Source organism: Bactrocera tryoni, chromosome 2, assembly GCF_016617805.1.
Source record: "Bactrocera tryoni isolate S06 chromosome 2, CSIRO_BtryS06_freeze2, whole genome shotgun sequence".
NCBI lineage: Eukaryota > Metazoa > Arthropoda > Insecta > Diptera > Tephritidae > Bactrocera > Bactrocera tryoni.
In genome coordinates this window covers 6,612,538-6,638,793 of record NC_052500.1, presented here as the reverse complement: position 1 = coordinate 6,638,793, position 26,256 = coordinate 6,612,538, and the positions used below count along the sequence as shown (strand labels likewise).

The 26,256-nt window shown below is 33.6% G+C and overlaps 3 protein-coding genes and 1 long non-coding RNA gene across 4 annotated transcripts in view; 2 read left to right on the top strand and 2 right to left on the bottom strand.

Annotated features, from left to right (window-relative positions):
- Positions 1-8,179, top strand: part of LOC120769791 (homeotic protein ocelliless) — a 150,577-nt gene extending 142,398 nt beyond the window's left edge. The window contains exon 9 of the transcript XR_005704887.1: positions 8,101-8,179. The gene's annotated coding sequence lies outside the window, so the exon portion shown is untranslated. The remainder of the gene's footprint in view (positions 1-8,100) is intronic.
- LOC120769796 (tauPI-stichotoxin-Hcr2c) lies at positions 4,512-6,656 on the bottom strand. Its single transcript, XM_040096984.1, has 2 exons — positions 6,384-6,656; positions 4,512-4,837 (listed from the first exon to the last, which is right to left on the bottom strand). The coding sequence occupies exons 1-2, from the start codon at positions 6,463-6,465 to the stop codon at positions 4,626-4,628; spliced, it is 294 nt and encodes a 97-aa protein (XP_039952918.1). The 5' UTR covers positions 6,466-6,656; the 3' UTR covers positions 4,512-4,625.
- Positions 8,180-8,972: 793 nt separating the features above from the next.
- LOC120769787 (chromosome transmission fidelity protein 18 homolog) lies at positions 8,973-25,964 on the bottom strand. The gene is made up of 14 exons (XM_040096973.1): positions 25,874-25,964; positions 25,067-25,803; positions 24,796-25,004; positions 24,374-24,738; positions 24,075-24,306; positions 23,898-24,014; positions 23,725-23,827; positions 23,495-23,637; positions 23,200-23,434; positions 13,591-13,766; positions 12,373-12,506; positions 10,593-10,822; positions 9,417-9,480; positions 8,973-9,185 (listed from the first exon to the last, which is right to left on the bottom strand). The coding sequence occupies exons 1-14, from the start codon at positions 25,962-25,964 to the stop codon at positions 9,085-9,087; spliced, it is 2,937 nt and encodes a 978-aa protein (XP_039952907.1). The 3' UTR covers positions 8,973-9,084.
- On the top strand, positions 23,310-24,085 carry LOC120769790. Its single transcript, XR_005704886.1, has 2 exons — positions 23,310-23,402; positions 23,487-24,085. It is a non-coding gene; the product is annotated as an uncharacterized LOC120769790 (long non-coding RNA).
- Positions 25,965-26,256: the final 292 nt, after the last annotated feature.

Here is a 26,256-nt window from a genome sequence, read left to right as displayed (position 1 = left end):
GAGCCAAAGTGAGAAGGCCAACCATCCCTACTCAGGGTTGTGCGGTGGCTTTGGAATCGGCCACGTAAAAAACACCCCCAATGAAAACTAATCAACACCCTCGGACGAGAGACCTCCCTTTTGATAAACGCGAACTACTTTCTCAGTTTTTGATGTATCGTTTTCAAATTTTGCCCACATATTTTTCTTTCCAAGAAGCTGTTAATTTATCATCATTTATATCGGAGCTGCCGATTTCGCACCACTATAGGATTTAACTGTCCTACGAACTGAAAGATCTAAATCAATTCCTTGTATTGAAAGCTTTTTCATTTGATGAGATATCGTCATGAAATTATAAATGGGTTATTGTCTAAGACAAGAGTACAATCTCCGAAGAAATTGTTCAGATCGGATCGCTATAGCGTAAAGCTAAAATATTGTACAAAACTATATTAAGACAGGAGCTATAAAGAGGAGTTTCATATTCCGAACGTCATCTTCCAAATTGTGTTGTTCTTGGAAACATTTTTCGCGAAACCCTTTGCGAATTTCCACAAATTAGCAACTCCGGTTTTAGTTTATTCGTATTCTTGGCATATCAGGTTGTTGTCTCCGCTTTAAACATTTTTTTTTTCGTTCTATGATAGCAATTTTAAGTTTAATTTCCTACTGGGTGCCTTAGCAGAATTTTACTACACACACATTTGCAGAGCGAGAACGCCTCTTATTTTCCAGCTACTCCTGTATTGATGGCTGAATCGATGCTGGTGTGATGCATACGAATTCTCTCGCCAAGCGCTGATAACTCTAGAACAAAGCACAGCGAGCGAAGTGGCGCAACAGAAGGAAATAAAAAAAATCCAAAAAAATTTTGAAAAAAAACCTGTGAGCAATGAGCAGTGATAAGCACATTTCATGCTAATTATCGGCTAACAAAATAATTAACTGTACATAATTATGAATGTATGTATGTATGTATGTAGCACGCAAATTGCCAGCTAAGAGGAGACGCAATACGTAAGCTTTGTTTGGCATGCTGGAACTGGTTCTTGCCGGCATTCACTGCTTACTACTCGCTCAGCGGTTTCGCAACCAGCCAACGTTTTCTCTGTTTACTTGCTAATAATTGCGAAGGATGTGCGTGTGACCTCACTCGAGTCGACTTTGGCAATTTTATTAATTATAATTTTTTCTTTAAATTATTTTTCGTTTTTTTCTAATATTTTTAACTTAACTTTTTTTCTTTTTTAATTTTTTTCCATTTTTTTATTTATTTTGAAATTTTTTTTCTATTTCTTTATTTTAAACTTTTTTTTTAATTATTTTTCTAACTTTTTTTATATTTTTTTAATAATTTTTTGTTTGCAAATAATTTCTCAGACAATTCGCGACGCAGTTAGTCCACTTGCTGACGTGCGCTTTGTATTACAGTTATCAATGGGTGGAACTGATTGTGTTGCATTGATTGTGACGCTATCGGCGGCGTACTACAGTTCATGTTTACCCGCGATGTACATCCATTCATACATATTTACATCAGCTGCAGATGCTGTCAGATGTGTTTATAAACTAATTACTACGATTTCATATTATTGTTATGCTCCTGATTACTAGCAAGAGGCGTTGTAAGCTTGCCGCTAACCCCATACATTGTAACCAAGCTTATCAGCAGCAAGCTCGCTTCGTACACCCACACATACGCAGAACGCACTGTGGAAACTCAAAGAGTTTCGCAAGCGAATCACGTGAAATCCATACTTTAACGCGCGCCGCACGTACACATTCACGTGTAAAGCCGTTGAACGTTGGAGCGTTGCTTACGGAAGCCGAAGCCAGGCAACCGTAACGAACAATGCAATAACTTTTCGTGATTAAATATAAATATAAAATGTCAATAAGTTATTGATAAAGGCAAACAAGTCTGCCTTTCATATTGCGTAGACTCTAATTAGAACACATAAAACGTGTTATTTTTGATCTTCTTTCATTACAGATCGATAAGGTTCTAAGTATTTGAACTAATAATATATTTATTTATATGTTAGGCAACCATACGCAATAGTTTGCGTATTTCGTAGTAGAGTCGAGTGTTTGGAGCGCTCTGCACCAATTCGTTCGATCATTGACCCTAATATCGTAGATTTGAACTCCTAGGTTCCCCAGTTTGTAGCATTGGTCCTACTCTAAATCGAGAAAATAATTAAAATTACGGACAATGATCTTTCCATGAAATATTTTTCATTCAGCAGAGCGTTTAAAATTTTCTGATAGAACAAAAATTCTTATAAAAACTTTTAATAATTTTATGGTCATTTAAATGTAGCACAGAAGCTCGGCTAAGAACTTATATGATTTTCTGCTCGCAGCTCTTGTTTGACCTGAACAATTACTTCGAAGATTGGATTATCGCTTAAGGCAATAATCCATGAAAAATTTCTTGAAGATAACTCGTCCATACCGGCACTTGATTGCGATCGTTCAGTTCGTATAGCAGTTATATGCTATAATGGTACGATATCGACCGTTCCGACAAATCAGCAGCTTCTTGGTGAGAAAAAGACGGATGCCAAACTTCAGATCAATATCTCAAAAACTGAGGACATGTACATATTCATACTATATGCAGACAGACGGTCAAACAGACAAACGGAAAGGGCTAAGTCGACTCAGCTTGTTACGCTGATCATCTATATACTATATATATATTTTATAGGGTGTCCGACGTTTTCTTTTGGGCTTTACAAACATCGTGATAAACTTAATATACCCTTTAGAAAGGATATATGAATAGCTTATGGTATAAAAGCAATATAACCATTTGATAAGTAATCCTTAATTCATTATGCCAGTTTCTTAATATTATACTAGTTGTTTGTTCGATTCACCACCATACAATTAAAGGACTTATGCAACATATGTAAATGAGGGGTTCTATAAGTTTCTTCTTGTGAACGATCATCCACTATTTTCAAATATTTTCTACATAGCTTAACAACAGTTCAAGTTTCCTTATTCCCCATGAGTCTGTTACCAATGATTTTAAACTGTTTGGGTGTGTATGTCGGTGGGAGCTTTCTCTTCCATCCATATTTGTGAAATAAAGCTCTAAATCCTCTCAACTCATTGTGTTTTTCCTTAGAAATTAGTGGCAGAGTTTGGGTAGCGAAAAAAAGGCGAGCGTTTCAGTGTCTTTTCCTCTGTTAGCTAACTTTCTATTGGCGATTAAGAGCCTTCGCTAGTCTCAATTAAACAATAGGAATTCTCAGTTTTCTCTTAACATATGTACCTTTGATTTCGAAATTTCTTCCTTTTTGGTTTATTAATTTATTAACAAAAATACAAAAACATTATGACAATGCAAAGTTTAATCGCATTGGACTATGGACGCTCTTGCACAAACTTGTATGTATGTATATATGTATGTACCTGGATGCATACTCGGTTTTTAATATGGATCAAGTACATTTGAATATTCAATATTGTATACATATACATGTGCATATGTTTGTATCTCTGAAATGTATTAATATTCTTATAGATGGAATTGAAATAAATTAACAGTATGTAAAAATATAGCCTTATACCTATATACATACTATACATATATACTTTGCATTGTCATAATGTTTTCATAATAGAAATTTATTTGAATTACACTTTTTTTGAAAAAATTTTAACATCTCTGTCTCTCTTTTCTTCAATAATATTCGGTTTCGTGAAAGGCACAAGTACACTTGAGAAGAGTCATACAAGAGTATTTGAAAATTTTATATTTTTTTATTCAATAGTCAATTTTTTTATAATAATTTTAGATATTGTTGGGGACCTTTGAAACTTGAACGCCATTTTCTCCTTTTTTTCAAAATTCCATCCTTACCAAATCGTGTAAAGCGATGTTGATACAGGAGCTACAAGTATATAAAGGAATTCCAGACTCTGAACGCTCTCTTCCATATTTTGTTATTTGGAAACATCCAAACACTCCACTATACAAGAATTCAAAAATCAAATATAGGAAAAAATTAGGTTAGTTACACTGGCTGGCTTACACGTCCTTTAAAAGTCCTTTTTCGCACTTCTATTTTACTACTTATAGTTGAAGTTCGCAAAACGAGTTGACATCCTGTATGAGGAATACTTTCAGCTCAACTGTGCCTCCATCTGGTATTACTAAGTACCAGTAGGTACTTCATGTTTGATAGATGGCGCTGTTATTGAGCGAAAACCTATCCATAGTTAGGTATTATTATCTCAGCTGGACTTGGTATAAATACTTCATAAAACTAGCATAACCTACAAAGCAAGTTTGGACAAGGAGAGGTTTCATGAATCTCTGAAAATGTTAAAATAGACACCACAAATCGATTCTTTACCACGTCTCAAGTAACTGAAGTGACTGATTTCCAAATTGCTATAAATTTGAGATTTCGATAACAAAATTCCTCTCATTTATAATTCAGTATCGACAAAGCTTTTTCCTTACACATTAATTTCATTTAATGTTTTCCACTCATTAAAGTATTTATTATATAAATCCATATTTTTTTCATTATATAAATTCGCATATCGTATGTAATACACTTATAAGACGTCATTAGTCGCTTTCCTTTGGCGCATCTCGCACATCTCGCGCGCCGCTTGGCTCACTCATTGTAGCGCAAATCCTGTAGACGTCTTGTCATATGCACACATGTGTCTATGCAATCCTGTCGCGAGCCGAAGCTCTGCCCCGGTATGGTGTGACAGCCGCCCAGCACATACATTTGACAGTCGTTGGTGCGCGAGTCAAAGTAGAAACCTTCGATTTCGATGGTGCAAACACCTTCCGACCTTGGCGGCGGCTGCAGGCAAATGTCTGTGGCGATAAAAAGCAAAGGAATTATAATTCGGTACAGTGACTGAACTTGATTTCGCTAGAACATAACAAATATTGCGTCATCACCAAAATTGTTATCTTTTCTGTACAAAAAATAATGATTAATTTAATTATGCTTATTTGGAAACCCAAAAAATAGAGCAAAACCCGAAAAGTGTATAGGTTATGGGCTTGTGGACGACGCGTTTAGTATAACAAGATAATGAGCCATTATTGATAACACAATCAACGACAATTTTGGTTGACAGCAAATAAGAAAAGGAATTTTGAAAATATTGGACCGGCAGCAAGCGCTAAGCCGAGCGGAAGGCAGGTAAACGAACGCTCTCGACACAATTTTTAACGCACAAACAAAATATTAGCGACAATTTGCTGGTGAATTAGAAATATATATTTTTATATATGAAAAAACAGTTGGCTGTATATAAAGGGTGCTTTTTGGTGGACTATAGTTCGTATTTCAAACAAATCTGTGAATTTTTGATGAAGATTGTACACTCAGTGTGACTCTTTTCACTTTTCCTTATAGCCAGTCTATAGTTGGTTTCTCAGCATTGATCCTGAACTTCAGGTTCCCTCAGCATGAACCTTTTAGCATAGATTTTGAACTGCAAATTCCCTTAGTATAAACCTTGAACTTTGAGTCTCCTCAGTATAAACCTTGAACTTTGAGCTACCTCAGTACAAACCTTGAACTTTGAGCTTCCTCAGTATAAACCTTGAACTTTGAGCTCCCTTAGTATAAGCCTTTAACTTTGAGCTCTACAGCATACACCTGAAACTCAGAGTTCGAGACCAACCGATAAAACCACTTTTTGATTTAGTTCGCTCCACAAAAATTGATGGTTTGCTCACTGCAAGACTAGTTTTGCTACCCAGTTGGACTTAGACGTCGAATCTTGATTTCAGAAACCAAAAAGTCGGAAATCGTTTATCGGTAGAACTCATTATTGACAGTTATAGTGCCTCCATCTTCAGTTTTAAAAGTTTCGACATGCAAATCCATCAGAGATTAACCATTTCTGGCTGAAAGAGAGTCTAAAGGGTATCTTCAGGACTGTTCGGTCACCAAATGTGGTAGTTGTGATTATTTACGTGCTCGTAAAAGTAGAAAAAATTGCTCAAACCTAATATGTGCCGAGTGATCTGTAAATGTGTCACGGGGAAGACGAACTTTGGAAGTAAATTTCCAGCATTTTCAAATATTGTTCTCCTAAAAATCTTTTCATGGTCATTTGCCAAAGTAGTCGTCACATAAATGTCCAACACATGTGCGGTCTTTAACAACTAGAAACTATGAAATCGAAAAGAACACCCTTTATGTAGCGCTTAATACACATATCAACCGGAAAAAAGCGACTCTTGTCGTAAATTATTCCATATTTTATTGTATTTTTGTTGTTATAAACTCTGATCACGCCCATTTTTCGCCGAGTTGCACTCACATACACATACATACATACATATAGTATGTATATATATGTACATCTACCAAACACCTTTCCAAACACATTTTTCTACTCACTTGGTCGTCCGCGCGTTCTAGCCGCCACAGCGCTCACAAACAACAGCAAAATGCCAAGCAAAACAAAGCGACGCAGTTCCATTGCAACGATCACAAAAATCGGCTTGTATATATACTATATATAATATGTAGGCACTCAACACCCGCCGCGACTCGACTCTTGTCACATTCAACGAACACAACCCAACAATGCCGCAAGTTACTTAGGAAGCCGCTACTGCCACCGCAATTCGTCGGCAAGTAACGCAGGCAGCGACGGCGGGTAGTGGGCACACTTGCACTATCGCAATTGACGCTTGATATCAATATAGCTTGGCGCTCAGCGCGCTCTCAGATGACGAAAGCGATGCTGAAAACTATGCTTAATAATAATAAAAGCAATTTATAAGAATTAAAACAACAATAACGCATAAATACTCGTATTATAATATAAGAAGCACATTGCGCGTGTGGTGACAGCTTTACTAGGGTGATCCCATATATTTTGAGAGCAATGTCTTTGAGAGGAAGGTTTATTTCTTTTTTGTGACTTTTCCTACAATATTTCTAGAGTCACTTCAATGGAGGTTGTCCAACACCATACTAAGAGGCTTTAAGGTTGATGACCTGTAATTTGACTGTCTCTCAGACTTTTACGATTGTCACTAGTACTTCTTTTGTAAATGAAATCGGTGTGACTTCGAAGTTGTAACAGTTAAACGGGACCTTGAGATTTGATGACACTTAACAGTGTATGCGAATCTGACTTATTTCACCTTCATCGAATAGTCTCAGATAGTAGGTTCATAGTGAATTTAGAGAATAAGCTTTTATCTCTTATTTCTCCAATCTGACGTTCTCTGTAAGTTCTAATCTCATCTATCACCAACTATAACAATTTGTTACGGAGAACTCGGTGCATATCGTCCTCTGCCATATATAAATCCGGGTACGATTAAAAGCATCACTGCTATGAAAACAAAACGAAATCATCTCCGTCGGTATAAAGCAGAGATAAAACTTAAAATTGACCTTAACCTTCCATTTGCTGGTTCTCGAACTGCTAGTTGAAGGAGGAGGTCGTCCCTATATCTCAAAACCCCAGAGTATAGATTTTACAGCCGATTTTATAGCAAAAATAAAATTAAGAGGTCATAACTAAGAATAATATATAATGGGAGTTCCTCGGAGCAGGCATGCTTGTTTTGTTGCTGTTGCTTCTTATTTATTTATCATATTTATATACACACATATATATATATATATATCAAGAACTAAAATGAGCGCGTTGTATGTACTGATAAGGCTACTGAGAAAAGTCAACGGCTTGAAACGCGCAGCGGCTTGCCATTTAATTCGTTAGCAACGTTCATTTCATTTATATTTTACATTAATATACATATATATTTGCATCTACAAAAATACAAACATGCATAGATACTGTTAATGACAAAGCATAGCCTGGCTTATAATTATTATGCTCTCCGGCAATTCCTATCAGCTTCTATACACTTTTACACACTTGTATATATTTCTTTGCTTGTATTTTCTTCACAAGCTTAATCTCATATCTTACATTTAGTTTTATTTTTATTATTTATACTTTTAATAAAATTATTTTTTATTTGAATAGTAATACATACTTATTTACATACTAATATAAGTAATTTTATTGATTACAAACAAGCAAATTTCTAAATAAATACATTTTTCCTTTTGCTTTTCTCTATCATTTCAGAAGCCACTACTACAATCACCAATAATATTTACTATAACTTTCTAAATATATTGTAAATCGATAATTAATATGCATTTATATCAACAATTAATGTTAATTTACACAAATATTTATGTATTTTATTGATTTCCCTAATAAAAATGCAAAAAAAAGCAAAAAAATCCAAAAACATTGAGTTTTGTACTGTACCAGTACATATTGTAGTACTGAAACATCCGGCGCCTGAAAGTATGCAACGAAATTAGGCAACATGCGGCATTTTGTGCACTTTTAACTTCCGCTGGGCGGCGACAGCCACTTGCTGCCGTTTATGGGCGCCTAGTGAAAATCCGAGATTTTCGATTTTGCCAAAAATCCGACAACGTCACGGGTGATCTAATCAACTGATGATCACGTCACAGGGTCATATCACATGATGTGTTGATGTGATGTGGTTTAAAAAAAATCGCACGTTCACGTGCATCACATCACTAGGTCATCACGTCGCATAACTTGAATGCGATGTCACATCACTTGGACATCACATGATGCCACATAACATGATGTCACATCACTTGGACATCACATGATGTCACATCACTTGGACATCACATGATGTCACATCACTTGGACATCACATGATGTCACATCACTTGGACATCACATGATGTCACATCACTTGGACATCACATGATGTCACGTGATGCCACATCACATGGTATGAAAACGCATTTTCTTGTCATTTCTAAGCATTTTACATAAATAATACGCATTTCATTTTTTGAATGTAAATTTTATTGTATTTTTGAACAAAATGCTTAGCTATAACACATATACACATACAAGCTATTAATTATTTATGTATTCTGTTAAAAATAATGTATATGGTTCACAGTGTTAAAATTAAAAGGAAATAATTGTTATTTTACAAATAATTTAGTTATGGTTAAAAAATGTATTTTAAATTAAGCAGTTAATAGTAGTAACTGTTGCCAGCAGCCTTCGCTACAGCAGCTCGTGCATGTGTATGTCCTTGCGCACAGCGTTGTTGAAACCCTCCTTGTAGCGATACCAAATGGGACTTTTGACAATTGCATCGGTTTTACCTGGAATAGGGAACATAAATAAATCGAATTATTGGAAAATAAATAAATAATCAGTAAATAAGTAAATAATGAATAAATTAAATAAATTTAAATTAAAAGAAAAAGAAAAATTGTTAAACTTGAAAAAATAGCAGAAAAATAGAAAAATAGCCACTACAAACCAAACATAGCAAGAATGAGGGTAAACCAATACAATAAAAATATATGCTAAAGAATATTGGCAAAACTTACAATCTTCGCGTGGTCCTCCGACTGTTCGGTGCTGTATGCGGCCAAAGAAATCCTTGGAAATCACCTGGAATAGCGTAACGATTATATTTATTGTGTGTATACATATATAGTATATGAATATTTAGGTACAGTTCTGAGCAAAACATATTCCACTGGTTCGACAACTTTTTTAATTTTTCGCAAAGGTTCATAAAATTACCGTTAGTGGTTATTAATTTTTATAAAATGGAGTTAAATTTAGACGGATGAAACTACTAAGATCAAGTTGTCCTAGAGAAGGATGCTCTAAAGCTAAACTACGACGGAAGTTGGACAAACTGTTCTGCAAATGCGAGAAAAAATAAGCGACGAAACCTGATACATTTGTAGTCAAGAACTACCCAATTAATAACCAAATATCAGATGTCATAAATAACTCATTCTAAATATAAAATTCGACTAAAAATAATATTATTTGAGGTTCACAAATGTAAGATCAGTATTTTTACCGAAGGAACCCAGAAATATATTTTGGAAGAGGTTGAGATTATCCTACTTAGCGCTTCGAAATTTTAGACTTTGGACGTATGAAAATACCATCTCACATTTTTTCGCCAAAATCACTAACCGTAGTTGAGCTAAGCGGCTTTCCGTTCCCACGATAGTCGGGTATACGTAATCTGTCCGGATTCGAATTTATAACAGTCGGACAAAGCAGCATTTCTCAAAATATTCGGGTAATGTTTTCCGCCGCTACACATATCTACAAAAAATTACAGTTAAACAGCACATGCTATCGTGATCCGAGCATAAATCTATCTGCTGCCAAGTTTACAACCACTCTACATGTAAATCTTCAATAACCTAAGGAGCTCCCCACCAATAAATTGGCATATTGCATACAAAATGCATTTCACTAACACATTCCTTGCAACACCGTTCATGCAACGTATTTGACATGCAAATGTTAAGCTGAATTTCGCCTTAATGAACGACTCACTCCTGCATTTGCGCCCTATACCCTACAAATACATACATATAAGCAATGCAAGTCTGCGCACTTTTCGGTAATGCATACGAAATAGATCGCCGAAGATAATAACCGGCATGCGGCGAATTATTACATCCACATAACTACGAAGTGCTTCATTCGACTCTATTGGACTGAATATTAGCTACTTTTGGTGTGTTACTTACATCTTTCTTGGCATTTGCATTTTTATTTTCGATTTGCTTGGCCTTTAGACGTTGCAGATGATTTGGTAGATTTTTCGTGGCATTCTTAGCAGCTGCTGAGGCGTTATTGCTGGTGGACTTTCCGCTCGTTTCAGCGCCCAAACGCGGCGTGGAGCGTCTTATGCGCTCCAGTTCCACCTCACGTGCCACCAACTGTCGGCTGAAGTAGTTCAATGCGATGCCAGGATAGCCTGTGGAGAAAGCGAAATTAATGCGAAAAATAATAACAATTTATTGATAATTTTTGTAATTAAAACTTTTCGAACAATGATTTTTGTAAGTTTGTAGCGTTGGGTTAGTTTTAGTTTAATTGATAGCAATCTGGTGATTTTTTTTTGTATATTTTGTAGATATACATATAGTTTTTTTGACGACGCGAATTTCGCATTTTGAAAATGGAAAACAGTAAGGAATGGCTAAGTTCGGGTATAGCCGAACTGTTTATACTCTTGCAACTTGCAAGAATCAAAGTCTGACAAATTCCTTCAGGGGAACGGCAAAATTCATCCCTGCGCTAGGTCAAGTTTTCACCCGATTTTATCCATTTTAGGCACAAAAATACACTGATACAGTGTACACTATAGGTTAGTAAGATACGGTCTTTCGTTTTAATTAAGATAATGCGGCATGAAGTCACTCGCAATTCAAAAATCTTTATATTAGGTATAAGATACTAAGGGAAGTATTGGCCGGATGCAGTTGTTTATGGATTTATCGCGCTTTTAGTAGTTTTTAACAGAACCATTATATGGGAACTAGGCGGGGTCTTCATCCGATTTAGCTTATTGGGTAGTCGAAAAGGTCTTTTCGTATTTTGTCAATAGATGTCGTTGCAGTCGTATCTCCAGGGCTATCAATCACATTCTGTCATACCATATAGTGTTGGAAAGGTGAGATTTTATGCTTTATTAAGCCAAAAAAAAAATTTGGGGAAATTGAAAAAAAAGTTACAAAGACTTTTTCGACTACCCAATATTTTTACGCAATCATAAGGAGAACTTAAAATATTTTTCTGTGCAAATTTGTGTGATATAACTTTATTAGGTCCGAAGGTACATAGATGCCACGCGCACTTTTAAAAAAATTTTAAATCACAGATGACCCACCTTAATGTAATTCGTTGTGCCAAAGGAACGTGTGTACCAAGTTTCATCAATATATCTTAATTTTTACTCAAGTTACAGCTTGCACGGACGGACAGACAGCCGGATTTCAAATCGTCTCGTCATCCTGATCATTTATACATATATATATAACGCTATATTTATTTCGATTGCTTTTAGGTAATACAAACAACCGTTAGGTGAGCAAAACTATTTAATCTGTAGCAACATGTTGCAAGTATATTTAAAAAAAATGTATTTCCACACGGTGTGTTACGAACGAAAACATAAAAAGCCCGCAAAACGATTTTGGAACACTAAAAATTGGAGTTGAATGAAATAACCGACATAAAACAAAAAAAATTTACGCTTCTGAGCAGTATTGGTAGGGTGTCGTTTCGTTAGTTTTGCCTTTATTTCTACAAACAACAACGTTACGAAATTACAAACGTTTTCCAACACTCGTCATTCAATATGGCTATTTCGTTCAGTTATCCTGTGTTATTGCTTTGTTTGTACCTGTATTGTATTGTTTAGTCTCAAATTCGGTTTCTAATGAAGACGATGTCGCGCGAAATTATAATTGCGCAAAGCAAGTGGAAAAGGAGGTAAAGAGAAAAAAGTGAAATATAAATTACCGGGAAACTGTGCCAAAGCATCTAAATCTGGCTCCATCTGATAGACATAAGAACCTTCAGCAGCTTTCACTTGCGTATAGGTCAAACCAAGATCGGCCATAACGGTGACGGTGTGATAGAGATCATCGCGTTCTCTGAAAACAGAAAAAAATAGAGACTAATAAAGAAAAAAGTGATTTAAAAAATAAACAAAAATAAAATTAATTTGAAAAAATTAATAAAAATAATAATTCTACTAGTGAATTTAAATTTTAATCATTGGAAAAATACAAAAAATAACTTTAACAAAATTATGGTATTACATACCCAAATTAAAAAACAAAATTAAATTAAACTTAATTAATTAAAAATTAAAAAAAATAATAAAATTAAACTTAATTAAATAAAATTTAAAAAAAAAATTAATTAAGCTCAATTAATAATAATAACATCACTCAATAAATATTGCGACTGCTGTGCTAAGCTGTCTGTGAGGTATTTACGAGTTAGTGTTTGGTTACGAATTCAAAAATTTTCCTCACGTACAACTATTTTTGTCATTTTAGTAAGCGAAGGTGGTTTGACTACGACAGAAAAAATTATCATTATCATTAACAGTCTCTAACCTCAAAATCACAAAATGGTTGTAAACTAGTGTAATTATCTCTGAAAAATTGATTAAAATAACGAATATTTAATTTAAATAAAGAGAAACAAATAAATTTAAACTAAAAATAAATTACTTAATTAAAATAAAAAAATTATATATATAATTAATTAAAAATTTAATTAGTGTAATTATCTCTGAAAAATTGATTAAAATCGGAACGAGCATATTTAATTTAAATAAAGAGAAACAAATAAATTTAAACTACAAATAAATTACTTAATTAAAATAAAAAAACAATTAGTGAAAAATGTATTTTAATGAAAATAATAAATTTAAATGAAGAGAAAATAAAAAAAAAATTAACTAAAAATTTAATTGCTTAATTAAAATTAAAAAAAAAATTATTAATAAAAAATGTTTAATGTTTACACATTCAAAAAAATCTGCTAATCAAAATTAGAAAAAATTATTAAATAAAAATTAATGCAATTAAAATAAAAAAAAATTTAATTAAATAAAAAAATCAAAAAAGACAGAGTGAGCCGGGCATATACATACATAAATGATATTTATCAATAGTATACAGTTACAAATGAATTTATGTTTTATATGTTTGTGTGTGTGCTCACCTTTGAGACAGCAATTGCACAGCCACCGAACGAAATTGTGGTGACAAAATGCGCTTGAGCAACGGCACAGTGTCCACCAGAACGACGTGACCCTGTCCGAGACCATTCATGCCCGTTGTGATACCCTTGCGGAAAGCCTGAAAAATGTTGCTTTGTGTGGTGCTCTTCTGTCTGAACTGTAAATAAACAAGAAAGAAAGAAAATAGTATAAATATAAAAAAGAAAACCTTTCTATATACAAAGATTACAAGAGTTATGTAAGTGAAAGGAGCGCAAAGTTCATCAGTGATGTATTTATGGGCGAGTATAAAAGAGAAAAATTAATAGCGACCACAAAGTGCAATTTAAAGTAGGCTCAAGCGCAAAATCAAGCCTTACAAGCAGCATTTTGAAATTGTGGCGGTGCAGTTGGCGCAATTTTGTTAATTGCCAAATACATTTTTTATTTACATACTTATGTGGCTGATGTATGGCGCACAAAGAGACACGAGAAGGATGGCGTCCAAGCCGAAGAGTGCCTGCTAATCGCAGCTAAACGCCTACTTATGGGCAGTTAATAAGGCAGCAACAGCAAGCGGTGCGACCAACGGGCACTCACACACACACAAACACATAAAACTACATAAACAGGTGAGTAGAACTTTTCAAAGTAGGCATAAGTGTGTGCGTGTATATGTGTGTGTGCATGTTTGCGTGCACTGCATGAATATGGAATTAAGTCATAAGCTTCAAACACTTTTGCATTTCTAAAGCGCTTGCTGCACACACAAAAGCGCTGTAAACAAGCGCACGGGCACAATTGGCCAGATAAAAGGTTAAATGCTTGTTGTTGCACTTATTCATTTCATTTTCGCAATTTTTGCATTTTTTTCTTCACATAATTTTCTGCTTGCATCCTTTGAGTGGAAAGGATTTGCAAAGCGCCTTTTTGCCTTAAGGCTACATCACCGTGCAACCGATTCAACCAATTCATCTTAGCTGCAGCTACTCCCCTACTCCACTCCGCTTCGTCCGTCCGACCGTCATTAATCTGGTGATTGCATTTAGAGTGTATAATAAAAATTACTTATTTCCTGATTGCCTGATTATTCGCTGGTGCAAAGCATGCAAAGGCGTTTTAACTGCGCTGCTTAGTAAAAATAAACAAACAACAACAATTTGATTCAATCTCCTTTAGAAAAAGCCTGCAAAGTCTGACCTGCTTGTCGAGCATGGTAATATTTGACCAAAAACAACAATAATAACAAATCAGTAAAGCGTAATGAAGTTTGCATAATTCATAGCGTCCAGCAGGTTGTTAATAACTGTAAGTAGACTGTTCAGCTATGGGATATTTACACGACGAAAGCTTAAAGGAGGGGGTAAAAGAAAGCCTGAAATAATTATAAAAAATTCGTAGCTAGTTAGAAATATCTAATATACATTGAAAACCATTTAAGACTAATGACCGATATGTATTGATATTTTTCGATAACATTTGCAATAAATATCGTCAATTTTTAGAAAAAAATCTAAAAATTATCTTCGTAAAATATCACAAATATATCGAAAATAATCCAACATTAATAATCGATATATTGATATTTGTTCGATAACATTTGTAATAAATAGCGATACCTTTTAGTCTTTAATTTCTAGAAAAAATCTACAAATCTAGAAAAAAATTATCATCATAAAATACCAAAAATTGATCGAAAACCAATAAATATCGATATTTCGATATTTTTTCGTAACAACCGTCTTGAACAACAATAAGTTTTAACTGGAAAATTCTTAAATTCTGGAAAAACTTCGAAATATCGCTATCCATAACAGCAGCAGTAATTATTCTTAGACAGCGAATTTTTTCGATTCCAGAAAAAACTTGAAAATTATGAATAAATATCGAAAATGTATGGACAACTAATCAGATTAATAATTGGCATACTATATATCTATATTTTTCGATAACATTTGCGATGAATATTGATAACTGTTAGCTTTAATTATTTTGGATAATTTAAATTAAACATTTAATCAAAAAATTTTGGTTAGCAAATTTCTAGTCCCCAGAAAATTTTATCGAAAGCTAAGCTTAAAAAAATGCTAATAATTTGCTAAGCTAAGCTTAAACGAATGCTAAGAATTTATATATCGATATTTTTCGATAACAATTATATTAAATATCGATAAATTTAAGAGTTTAAAATTATCGATAAATTTAATGATTAAATGTTGAACCTAAACACATATTAGTTTAACAGCTTGCGGCGGTCCGAAGGTTAAGGTACCGAATAGTTGATCGCTGCGTATACGTAACTTTCTGTAGCATGCGAAAAAGCTTTAATATTTACGCTTCAAACATCTATTAATGAGAGGGATTAAGCAATTTAGCTCGATCAATCAACAAGAACAACTACAATAACCAATAATAATACTGAATTAATATCGAAATTCGAATACAATTCGATGAAACTAAAAACTAAACAACTAAAGTCAAAAGAACTTTTATAAACATTTCTATATATACAACAAATTGAATTTTACGAGTATAAACGCAAAAAAAGAGTGAATATGCATTTTAAAATAACATTTTTCTATGAAACTCGTAATTAAGCGCTTCACAAATGCTTAAATTACTAAGTTCGAATTTTCGAAAATAGTAAAAAAAAATTGTATTACAAAGAAATTCTGGCCAAAGGCCATACCGTGACCGAAAAATGTTCTTAACCATTGAAATAAGCGAAAATTAATTATAATAATTAATTATCTACTATAATTAATTTTAAGTTCATACATTAATTATAATAATTAATTATTTACTATAAATAATTTTAAGTTCATACCAAAATTATTTACGTTTGCAAAAACTCATTCTCGAAATTCGAAGTAGATATTAGAGGTTAACCACGAAAACCTTTTTGTTTATGACAAGCTCTCTTGAAAAAAATTAGTCTGGTCCAAAACCTCAGCAAAAGAATTAGTGTTTCCCATATAGCGTTAATATATATAACATCAATTCATTAAGTAATTCATTTGCATTTAAGACAATTTTTTTTTTCAGATCGATCGAGGTGTTTCGAGGTTTTTTACGTGGCGGGTCTCAAACCTAGCGCACAACCCTTGGGAGGGTTGGTTCGCTTTCTCACTTTAGCTCGCCTTCAAACGGATGTTTTTCGGCTACCCAGAGAATACTAGGTCTAAGACCTGGAGTCGTGAGCTGCTTGAGCTATATATTTAAAACGTGTCTTCGAAAAGCGCCTTGTGAACTTTCGAAATAATCATAAAGTTTCAAATAGTTAAAAAAAAAAAAACTGCGTCTTATGACTTTTCTAAATCGTTTCGTCTCTTTTTCTTCATTTTTAATAATATCAGCTTAAAAACTACAGTAATAAATAACGTTAATAAATAATAACTAAAGAGCGATTATATTGAATATGATGCCTGCATCTGTATTCAATACAAATTTAAATCGCTTTCCGCCCTACACCCTAAAGGGTCCCATAAATGCAGAAAAACGCCTAAAACATTCTAAAATATCTCACGGCTATTTTCTTTCTCAGACAAAACTTTGACATTATCAGCAACATTTTGTCCAGCTGTTGTATTCTACGCTGGTATTGTCTAAAAGTCATACGACGCAATTCTATTTTTATATATTTTATTATGTCCAAACATCTATCTATCTCCATAATGTCGCTTGACTGTTCGTGTATTTCATGTTCGAAAATCCAATGTACTAATGGTATCGTTCTCTGTCTCTGTACAAAATCTGTCCGCATCTTAACAGCATAAGGCAATTCTGGGTTTGGCGTCCACAACTCTTGGTTCTTAACGTGCCGTATAACTCGATACATAATGGTTTATCTAAATATAATTACTTAAATATAAAGATGAAAGGTTTTAGTACATATGCATGCCAAGGATATTCTGAAGATAAAGTTTTATAGTTTTACGACAGGTAAGTTCGATTTACTGCTTAGTTTTTTTGCAGAAGTGTTGAAAACTGGCAAAATTCTTTTTCAGAGAATAAGGAATTTAGGCCCCGATGGAAACTCCACAACATTTTACATAATAGATTTGATTATTTGGAGTAATATGTACACCCTAGCACAGTTCGTTATTAGAACAACAAACTCGCGCTGGACTTATCGCCATACAAGTTGAGGTACATAAAAAACTTGCGTGGTTTAGCGGCAAAATTTACAAAAACCGGTTTCTGGGAAAGGATTATCGACAACTAAACAAAAGAAAGGTGCATAAGGTAATGATAATTATACCAATAACAACAACGTACATAGCACCCGAAGAATGATTTTAGAAACATTAGCTTTCTAAAAGGTTGGTGAAGCTGGTGTTATTTTGTAGTGAAATTGTGTTTCAAAAGATATTTCGGTTTCTGCGGAAGCTCAAAGCTCTTCTTTCCATTAAGAATAAAAGTGAATTATTGTGTAAGCTTCCATGAACATTTATTGTAAAAATGTCTATATATAATGTGAAAATGTGTAAATATTGATTAAAAATATTCAAATTTGGTTTGAAAAAGTTAACAATTTTTGTGAAAATACTGAAATATTTGTGAAAATGAAATAATTGTGAAATTTGGTTTGAAAAAGTTCAAATTTTGATTGAAAATGTTCAAAGTTTGTTTAGAAAAGTTCAAACTTCGATTGATAATATTAAAATTTTGTGTAAAACTTTTAAATTTTATGTAAAAATGTGTAAATTATGTTTCAAAATTTTAAAATTTTTTGTGAAACTGTCCAAATTTTGTATGAAAATACTAAAATCTCATGTCAAAATTGTTAAGTTTAAATGAAAACATAAAAATTAGGTTGAAAATGCGCAAATTTTTATTGAAAGTGTTCAAATTTTGTTTGAAAATGTTTAAATATTGTGTGAAACTGTTTAAATTTTTATGAAAATATTAAAATTTTGCTGGATTTTTTTTAATTTTATGTAAAGATTTTTCAAATTGTTCAAATTTTTATAAACTTTTCTTATCAACAGCCTGCTCCATAAAATTCAGAATTTGTTGAGATGACGAGAATTAAGAGCAACATTCATCGATTTCAACGCGCTTTTGGTGTTTACAAAAAGAAAAAAACTAGACATTTCTGAAGCAGTCGGATCTACAAAACCCTAACGAACCCAAATTCATATCTAAACTAAAACAGTTAACACGACAACATACATCAATGAGCATCCTTAAAACCCAAAGCTTGTAAAAAAAACATAAAAAATTTCAAAATGAATTAGATATTGCACAGAAAACGAAATATTTTAAGCTTTAAAAGAAAACAACAACGAAAAGAGATATATTTGGCAGCCAAGTATTAGATCTTTCTAATCTTTTAGTTGGAAAAGCTTTAGAACTCTTAAAACATAGAAGAAAACAATAAAAGATTGACTTATGTAAATAAAGTCCTCATCAAACAACTTAAGTAAGCTAACTAACTAAAGCTTTAAGCTCGGCACCTAAAATTTTTATTTATTCGTAAAGATCTTGTCAACACTTTGTTCTTAAGGCACACTTCAACAAATGAACACTAAACAAGAAGCTAATATACCCTTCACAGATTACATTGGTGCCTTAGAAAATAATTTATACCAAATTTCGTAAATATATCTTGTCAAATGCAAAAGTTTTCCATACAAGAGCTTGATTCCGATCGTTCAGTTTGTATGGTAGCTATATGCCATAGTTAACCGATCTGACCAATTTCTTCGGAGGTTACATTGTTTCCTTAGATAATAATCTATACCAAATTTGGTGAAGATACGTTGTCAAATGTGAAAGTTTTCCATACAAGAACTTGATTCCGATCGTTCAGTTTGTATGGTAGCTATATGCTATAGTTAACCGATCTGAACAATTTCTTCGGAGATTACATTGTTGCCTTAGAAAATAATCTATACCAAATTTGGTGAAGATACGTTGTCAAATGTGAAAGTTTTCCATACAAGAACTTGATTCCGATCGTTCAGTTTGTATGGTAGCTATATGCTATAGTTAACCGATCTGACCCATTTCTTCGGAGATTACATTATTTCTATGGAAAATAATCTATGCCAAATTTGGTGAAGATACATTATCAAATGTGAAAGTTTTCCATACAAGAACTTGATTCCGATCGTTCAGTTTGTATGGCAGCTATATGCTATAGTTAACCGATCTGACCAATTTCTTCGGAGATTACATTGCTTCCTTAGAAAATAATCTGTACCAAATTTGGTAAAGATACATTGTCAAATGTTAAAGTTTTCCATACAAGAACTTGATTCCGATCGTTCAGTTTATATGGCAGCTATATGTTATAGTGGTCCGATATCGGCCGTTCCGACAAATGAGCAGCTTCTTGAAGAGAAAATGACGTTTGCAAAATTTCAAAAGGATATCTTAAAAACTGAGGGACTAGTTCGTATATATACAGACAGACGGACAGACAGACAGACGGGCATGGCTAAATCGACTCAGCTCAACATACTGATAATTTATATACATATATACTTTATAGGGTCTCCGACGCTTCCTTCTGGGTGTTACAAACTTCGTGACAAACTTAATATACCCTGTTCAGGATATAAAAAGGCAACTCCCTCCAGTGAATTGCCTTCTTCGAATTCAAACACAGCACATTGCATAATTTTGTCACAAGTATTACAGGCTAAACTTCTTTTAATCAACGTCGACATATTGAACCGATGTCCTGCGTGCGAAAAGTCCCCCACGACACTAACTACCTCTTTGAATGCTCCTCCATAGCAAATTAACTAACACTCCTCCCTTTATGCTCCGACCCTATAAAGAGGCTCGTTTCATGGTCCCACCGTTGATGAAATTTAACTTCTCTTAGTCTAAATACTTCACTAAACCAGCAACAACTAACTAACTGTGACATGAGCTTCAAAATGATGTCGGAAGTCGCTGTTTTTATCTTTGAACGACGCTAATATTCAATTAAAATCACCATTCAGGGCAAGTTCGCAATTTAAATTTATAGAATTCGTAGATACATACATGTTGTTTTCAGAAATTAATGCAAAAAGGTTTTTTTACAAAAGAAAATTAAATTAGCGAAATTATAACTAGATAAATTTGTTTGTTTAAAATCACAGCAACATATATTTTATAATTTTATCCTGAACAGGGTATATTAAGTTTGCCACGAAGTTTGTAACACCCAGAAGAAAGCATCGGAGACTGATGATATCGGACCACTATAACATATAGCTTGCCATACAAACCGAACGATCGGAATCAAGGACTTGTATGGAAAACTTTCACATTTGACTTGGTATCTTCACGAAATTTGACAAGGATTAGGTACTGCTTAATAAAATAATATAATCTCCGAAAAAAATTGTTCAGATCGGGTTACTATAGCATATAGCTTCCATACAAACTGAACACATACATAGTTACTAAACGAAATGCACCTGTGAAGGGTGTATTAGCTTTGGTGCAGTTAACGTGTTTTCTTATTTTGTGTTCAGTTTTCAACATTTTGCATTGAGCTTTAAATAATTATTTCAAAATTCTTCAAGTCAATAGGAAATATTATCATCACTTGTGTTAAGGTGGATTTACAAAAAAAAAAAAAAACGACAAAAAAAAAGAGATATCAAAATTAACTTAATTTGTTTAAAATAAATTTTCCACCTTTTGATCTTTCAAAAAAGCTCCAAAAATATTTTGACTTATTTGTCTCACTCACATACACCATTTAGTTGTTTTTGTTGGTGTGAAAACATTATTTACTTAGGTAAATAGTTTTGAGATTGCTGCACAGGTGAAATATCTTAAACTTTAACAATAACAACGTAATTAACTTTGAAATACGTAGAAAAAATAGATGAGTTGTATTTAATCCAAAAATTGTTGCAGTGATTTTTAGAAGAGATGGAAAATTTTTACACATTTCGGTAAGTTTTACAGATTTTTTTGCTGTTTAGATATTCAAAATTTTTCTGAATAATTCGCTATATTTTCAAATTTTTGAATAAAAAAGGGAAGAATGCCACGCAAGCCACCAATGAAATTTGTGAAGTTTACGGAGGCGATGCTGTATCAGTTCGTGTAGCACAACAATGGTTCGCTTGCTTCCGTTCTGGAAATTTCGAGAAGGTTTTACACTGACGGAATAATGTCTCCAGTCGAAAAATGCCAAAAAGTGGTCGACCAAAATGCTACATATTTCATTTTATTATTATAAATGTTATAAATATAAAAAATTAAGTTAAAATTTGATTAGAAATACGAAAATATTTTTTCGACTACCCAATATAAGAATTTCGATTATTTTACAAATATTAATGGTTGAAGTATGCACTATGCACTTTGTTAAATAAATAATTATATCGGATTAATTATCACGAATGCGCAGCACAAGGTCAAGGACTAATATCTTCTTGTTGTTATTGTATTTGTTATTAAGGAACTACAAATGTATATTTTTTTATTTTCAAATACTTTTTGTGTAATTCTGACGATAGTCTTTGAATAGATTTAAAAAAAATCGCAATTTAACAATCCTAATGTCTTCTTTGTTGGATTCCATTGGTTTTCCACTTAATCCCTACTTAACGGTGTTGTTGTAACAATAATGAGCTCATGTGAATTGTTGCTCGGAAAAAGGACACATTTTTGTCTAAATATTTCAGTTCTTGAACCCTATTGTGTCTTAATCGAATCTGTTTTGATTTTAAAAATTCCAATTGGAGTTTTTATTGTTTTACTTTAATTTTGTTTAGTTTTTGATGCCTACTTTTACAACCATTTGGTTCATATAATTTCACTTATTCCCAATTACACTCAACATATTTTTGAAAAAAAAATGCTCACTATTTGTTAGTTTTATTTATGAAATTAAACTAAACAAGATAATATGTACGACAAAGCTTCCAATTGGAATTGTTGTATTCTTCGATATCGATGGGTTCCTTTTATTTATGTATGAATCTATATATTCAACGGTGGAATGCGTTGATGAAAATGCTCAATTGGAATGTCCCAATTGGTTTAATTTTCTATGCTATTTTGCTTTTGTAGTCTGCTAATTACAACCATTTTGATTATATAAATTCGCCTATTCAGTTTCACTCGGCATACTTTTCAAAAAAAACTTCACTATTTGTTAGGGTTGTCTATGCAATTAAACTTGAATGAAATACTACAAAAAAACTTCCAATTGGAATTATTGCATTCAGCGATAACCATGAGAATCTATTATTTATGTGTGTACGAACATATAGGTCAATGCATTCCACATCCAGAGGTTTTTTGATAATTTCAAATAGGAATGTCCCAATTGGACTATTTTCTTATGTCATTTTTTTGCTGTCTAATATTTACAGCCATTTTGATTATGTAGCTTCACTTATTCACAGTTTCACTCAGTATATTTCAATTATTATTATTATATTCAAGTATTTAACCGTTTTCACTTAATCTTAATAAATTTACCAAGTAATTCACACGCGTTTATTCACACTTTTTACATACGTTATGATGGCAATTTAAAGAACAGTTGAATCATTGAAATTTAAAAATTGGTAAGTCACTATTCTGATAATCCAATTTAAAAATCCAAATGCAAAATTGTTCATCCGAGACATTAACGAACTTACCTCGAAACCTTTGCTAGGAAAGTTTATTTTCGGCCAGGCGAGAGTTGCAAACATCAAGTGCCATGCCGCAAATCCAAATTGCAAATAAGGGTAGACGGTATAATTTTGTAGATGATTTATTTGATGCTGTACCGTATCGCTGAAGCTAAACCACTTTGTTGCCTCTACAACTGCAGTCAAATTGGGATCTGGCATTTTCTGATGTAAGTAATTTTCAAAGACGCCTTGTGTAAGACTGTCGGATAATAAATATTTTGAATTTTGATTTTACTTTTCCATTTTATAAGATTATTACCGTTCGTAATCACCGCCGCCATGCACCACTTCCAACACGTTTCTAACGCGTGTACTAGTCGACATATCTGTCATAGTGATTTCAACATCCTCCGTATTATCATTGAGTTTGGATTTCTCCAACTGCTTGCGAGGACGTTGTATCTAAAAATTAAAAACAAAAAACAAATATATACATATATACAATGCAGTTTCTTATTCTAATAAAAAAAAACGTATTTTAACAAGTACCCTAAAGACTGCACCCCAAACATCGAAGAGGCCTTGTTGACGATCCTTTTGCCCCAAATTGGCGTTAAGTACATCTTGCAGTGTCAACGCTTTTTTCTGAGCACTGGCAATAAATTAAAAATAACAAATATTAACACGTGCATACGAAAAACAAACAATTTTATATTATTTACTTGAAAAACTGCAACGTTGAAATGCAGCAACGAACATCATTCCCTGACTTCTCCGACATGGCATACAATGCACTAAAATCAGTTTTTAAACGTTCTCTTTGCGATATCTGAAGTAACCTAAGAAAACCAAAATATTTGTAGTTAATACGTTTCACATTACTAATTAAAAGTGTTTACCTTTCTGTTAATCTCGTGGTTTCGATGGGTGGAAATGTTACAACAAAGGCGATTTGTCGCAATGGTCTCAACGCTGGTTCGTATATATCATTACATATACAAATGATTGGACGTTTCAGTAGATTACGTTCTGGTTTGCCTTTACCTTTCGCTCTAACTTTGTTGACCACATTGTCGCTCACGAATTTGACAAGAAATTCAATTGATTGACGTGGCGCACCATCGATTTCATCTATAAATAGTTTTGTATTATTAAAGCCTATTTGAATAAGAAAATTTAAAAAAAAAATTTTACCCACCCAGCACAATACAATTTGGTCGTCGATCTTCGTTTAGTACCGATGACATTTGTGTTCCACTCTCCAGTGCTTGCTTAAAAGCTTCGGGACTGCGATCGTCTGAAGCATTTATTTCCCTGACTGCGTATCCAGCATGTCGTGCAATTGTGTGTGCGAGCGTAGTTTTACCCAGGCCGGGTGGTCCGCAAAGTAAGGCAACTTTTTGCATCGGTCGCCCATGTTCATCTAAATTAGTATCCAACATAGATTGAAATTTTCTTTTCCGCCAACCGCCATTCGATTCAAATTTGCCAGTTCGTTTGTTAAACGTATTCAAATTGTTGCTCGTGCTATTGACATTGTGTTCTTCTTTCTTTTTGAATTCCCTAAAAATAAGATTGAGAATTAGAAAATCGATTCATTTAGTTATGTTCACAACACACCTGCCAAACACCATTTTGTCCCACATTTTCAGCCAATATAATAAACTTCGATTAGTTGCCTCATCAGATAGCAGATCAATGTATTTCCGTGGTTTAAATTTTTCCACCCATAATTGTTCGTCTTGACCTGATTCTTGCGCACTTGTTGCAGCTTGTTGTTGTACAATCTCTTGTTGTTGCTGTGATGGAGTACTAGCGCGTTTTAAAACCTGTAAAAAAAATCGGAAACTATTAAATAATTTTCCTTTGAAATTACACAAAATTTACGCACAATATCATTTGCCTCCGCCCATATACGCTGTTTGTTCTCGCCCAAAAGGCCATCGAATTGCGAAATGGCACGTACATCCTCCAACGCATGATTTTCATACTCCTCCGAATGAAAACGTACGAAAACGCGTTCATGATCTCCCCTTCGTAACACTTGGAATGGCCACTGAGGTACGGTGTATGACAAATTACGCATTTTAAATTCATGCAATGCCTTTAAACGTGAAAGATCATCCTTCCGTACCGCCTTATTATTTTCTTGCAAACGCCGACGTGTTTCAATAATTTTTTCAATCATTTCTAAATCACGTTCTTCTTCGGTACGTGCTTTCTTTGCAACTGGATCTTCGTAAGTTTCATTTTGAAATAAATCATCTATGTCACCGAATAGGTCACGTTCCAGCCGTCTTTTATTTCTCAGACCCATTCCTTGCAGTTCCACTGCAGGTTCGTTGACTTCTTCCAAAGCTTCACATTCTGGCAATGGTGTTAGAGCAACTACTTCTTCTATTGGAGCTAGAGCAGCACGCAGCTTGTTTGTAGCAAGGGGAGTCGAAGATATTCTTTTATATGGTCCGCTAGGAGTTCCGAAAAGACGTCTATTCACAACACCAGCTGTACTAGTACTAACGCTAATGCCGGAGATTTGTGAAAGGTGTGGTGAATCAATAGTGTCGGCGGCATTAACGGAATTAATAGTGTTATTATGGTTTATGGTAGTGTTAGGCACAAAAACCTCTGCAATAAATGTGGTAAAATAACGGAATCGCATTTTTTATGTACATATACATATGTTTCTAAGGCTTACCACCCCCTTCAGGAGGCAAATCGTCCAACATTTCCAATTCTTCCTGGTAACGAAGCTCAAATTCTTCATCCTCATCGGGATACTGATCCATTTTAACTTTATTGTAAACAATCAATGCAAAGACAGTTTTATTCACGACCAAATTAAATTACTAATGAAACACCTGTAAAGGACGCCACTAGCAACAACAGTATGCAAAAAATTCCGACAATAACAGTTAACTTTCCCCACTTGCAATTGTTGTCTTTTCCAAATCAAATATTTTGGGCAAGTGGTAAATTGTAAATAAACTGTCAATATTGGCGCCAATACATCTGTACCTGGCAGTGCTATCAAACCTTTTGATTTTACAATGCGTCTAAACGACACTACAAAAGAAAAAT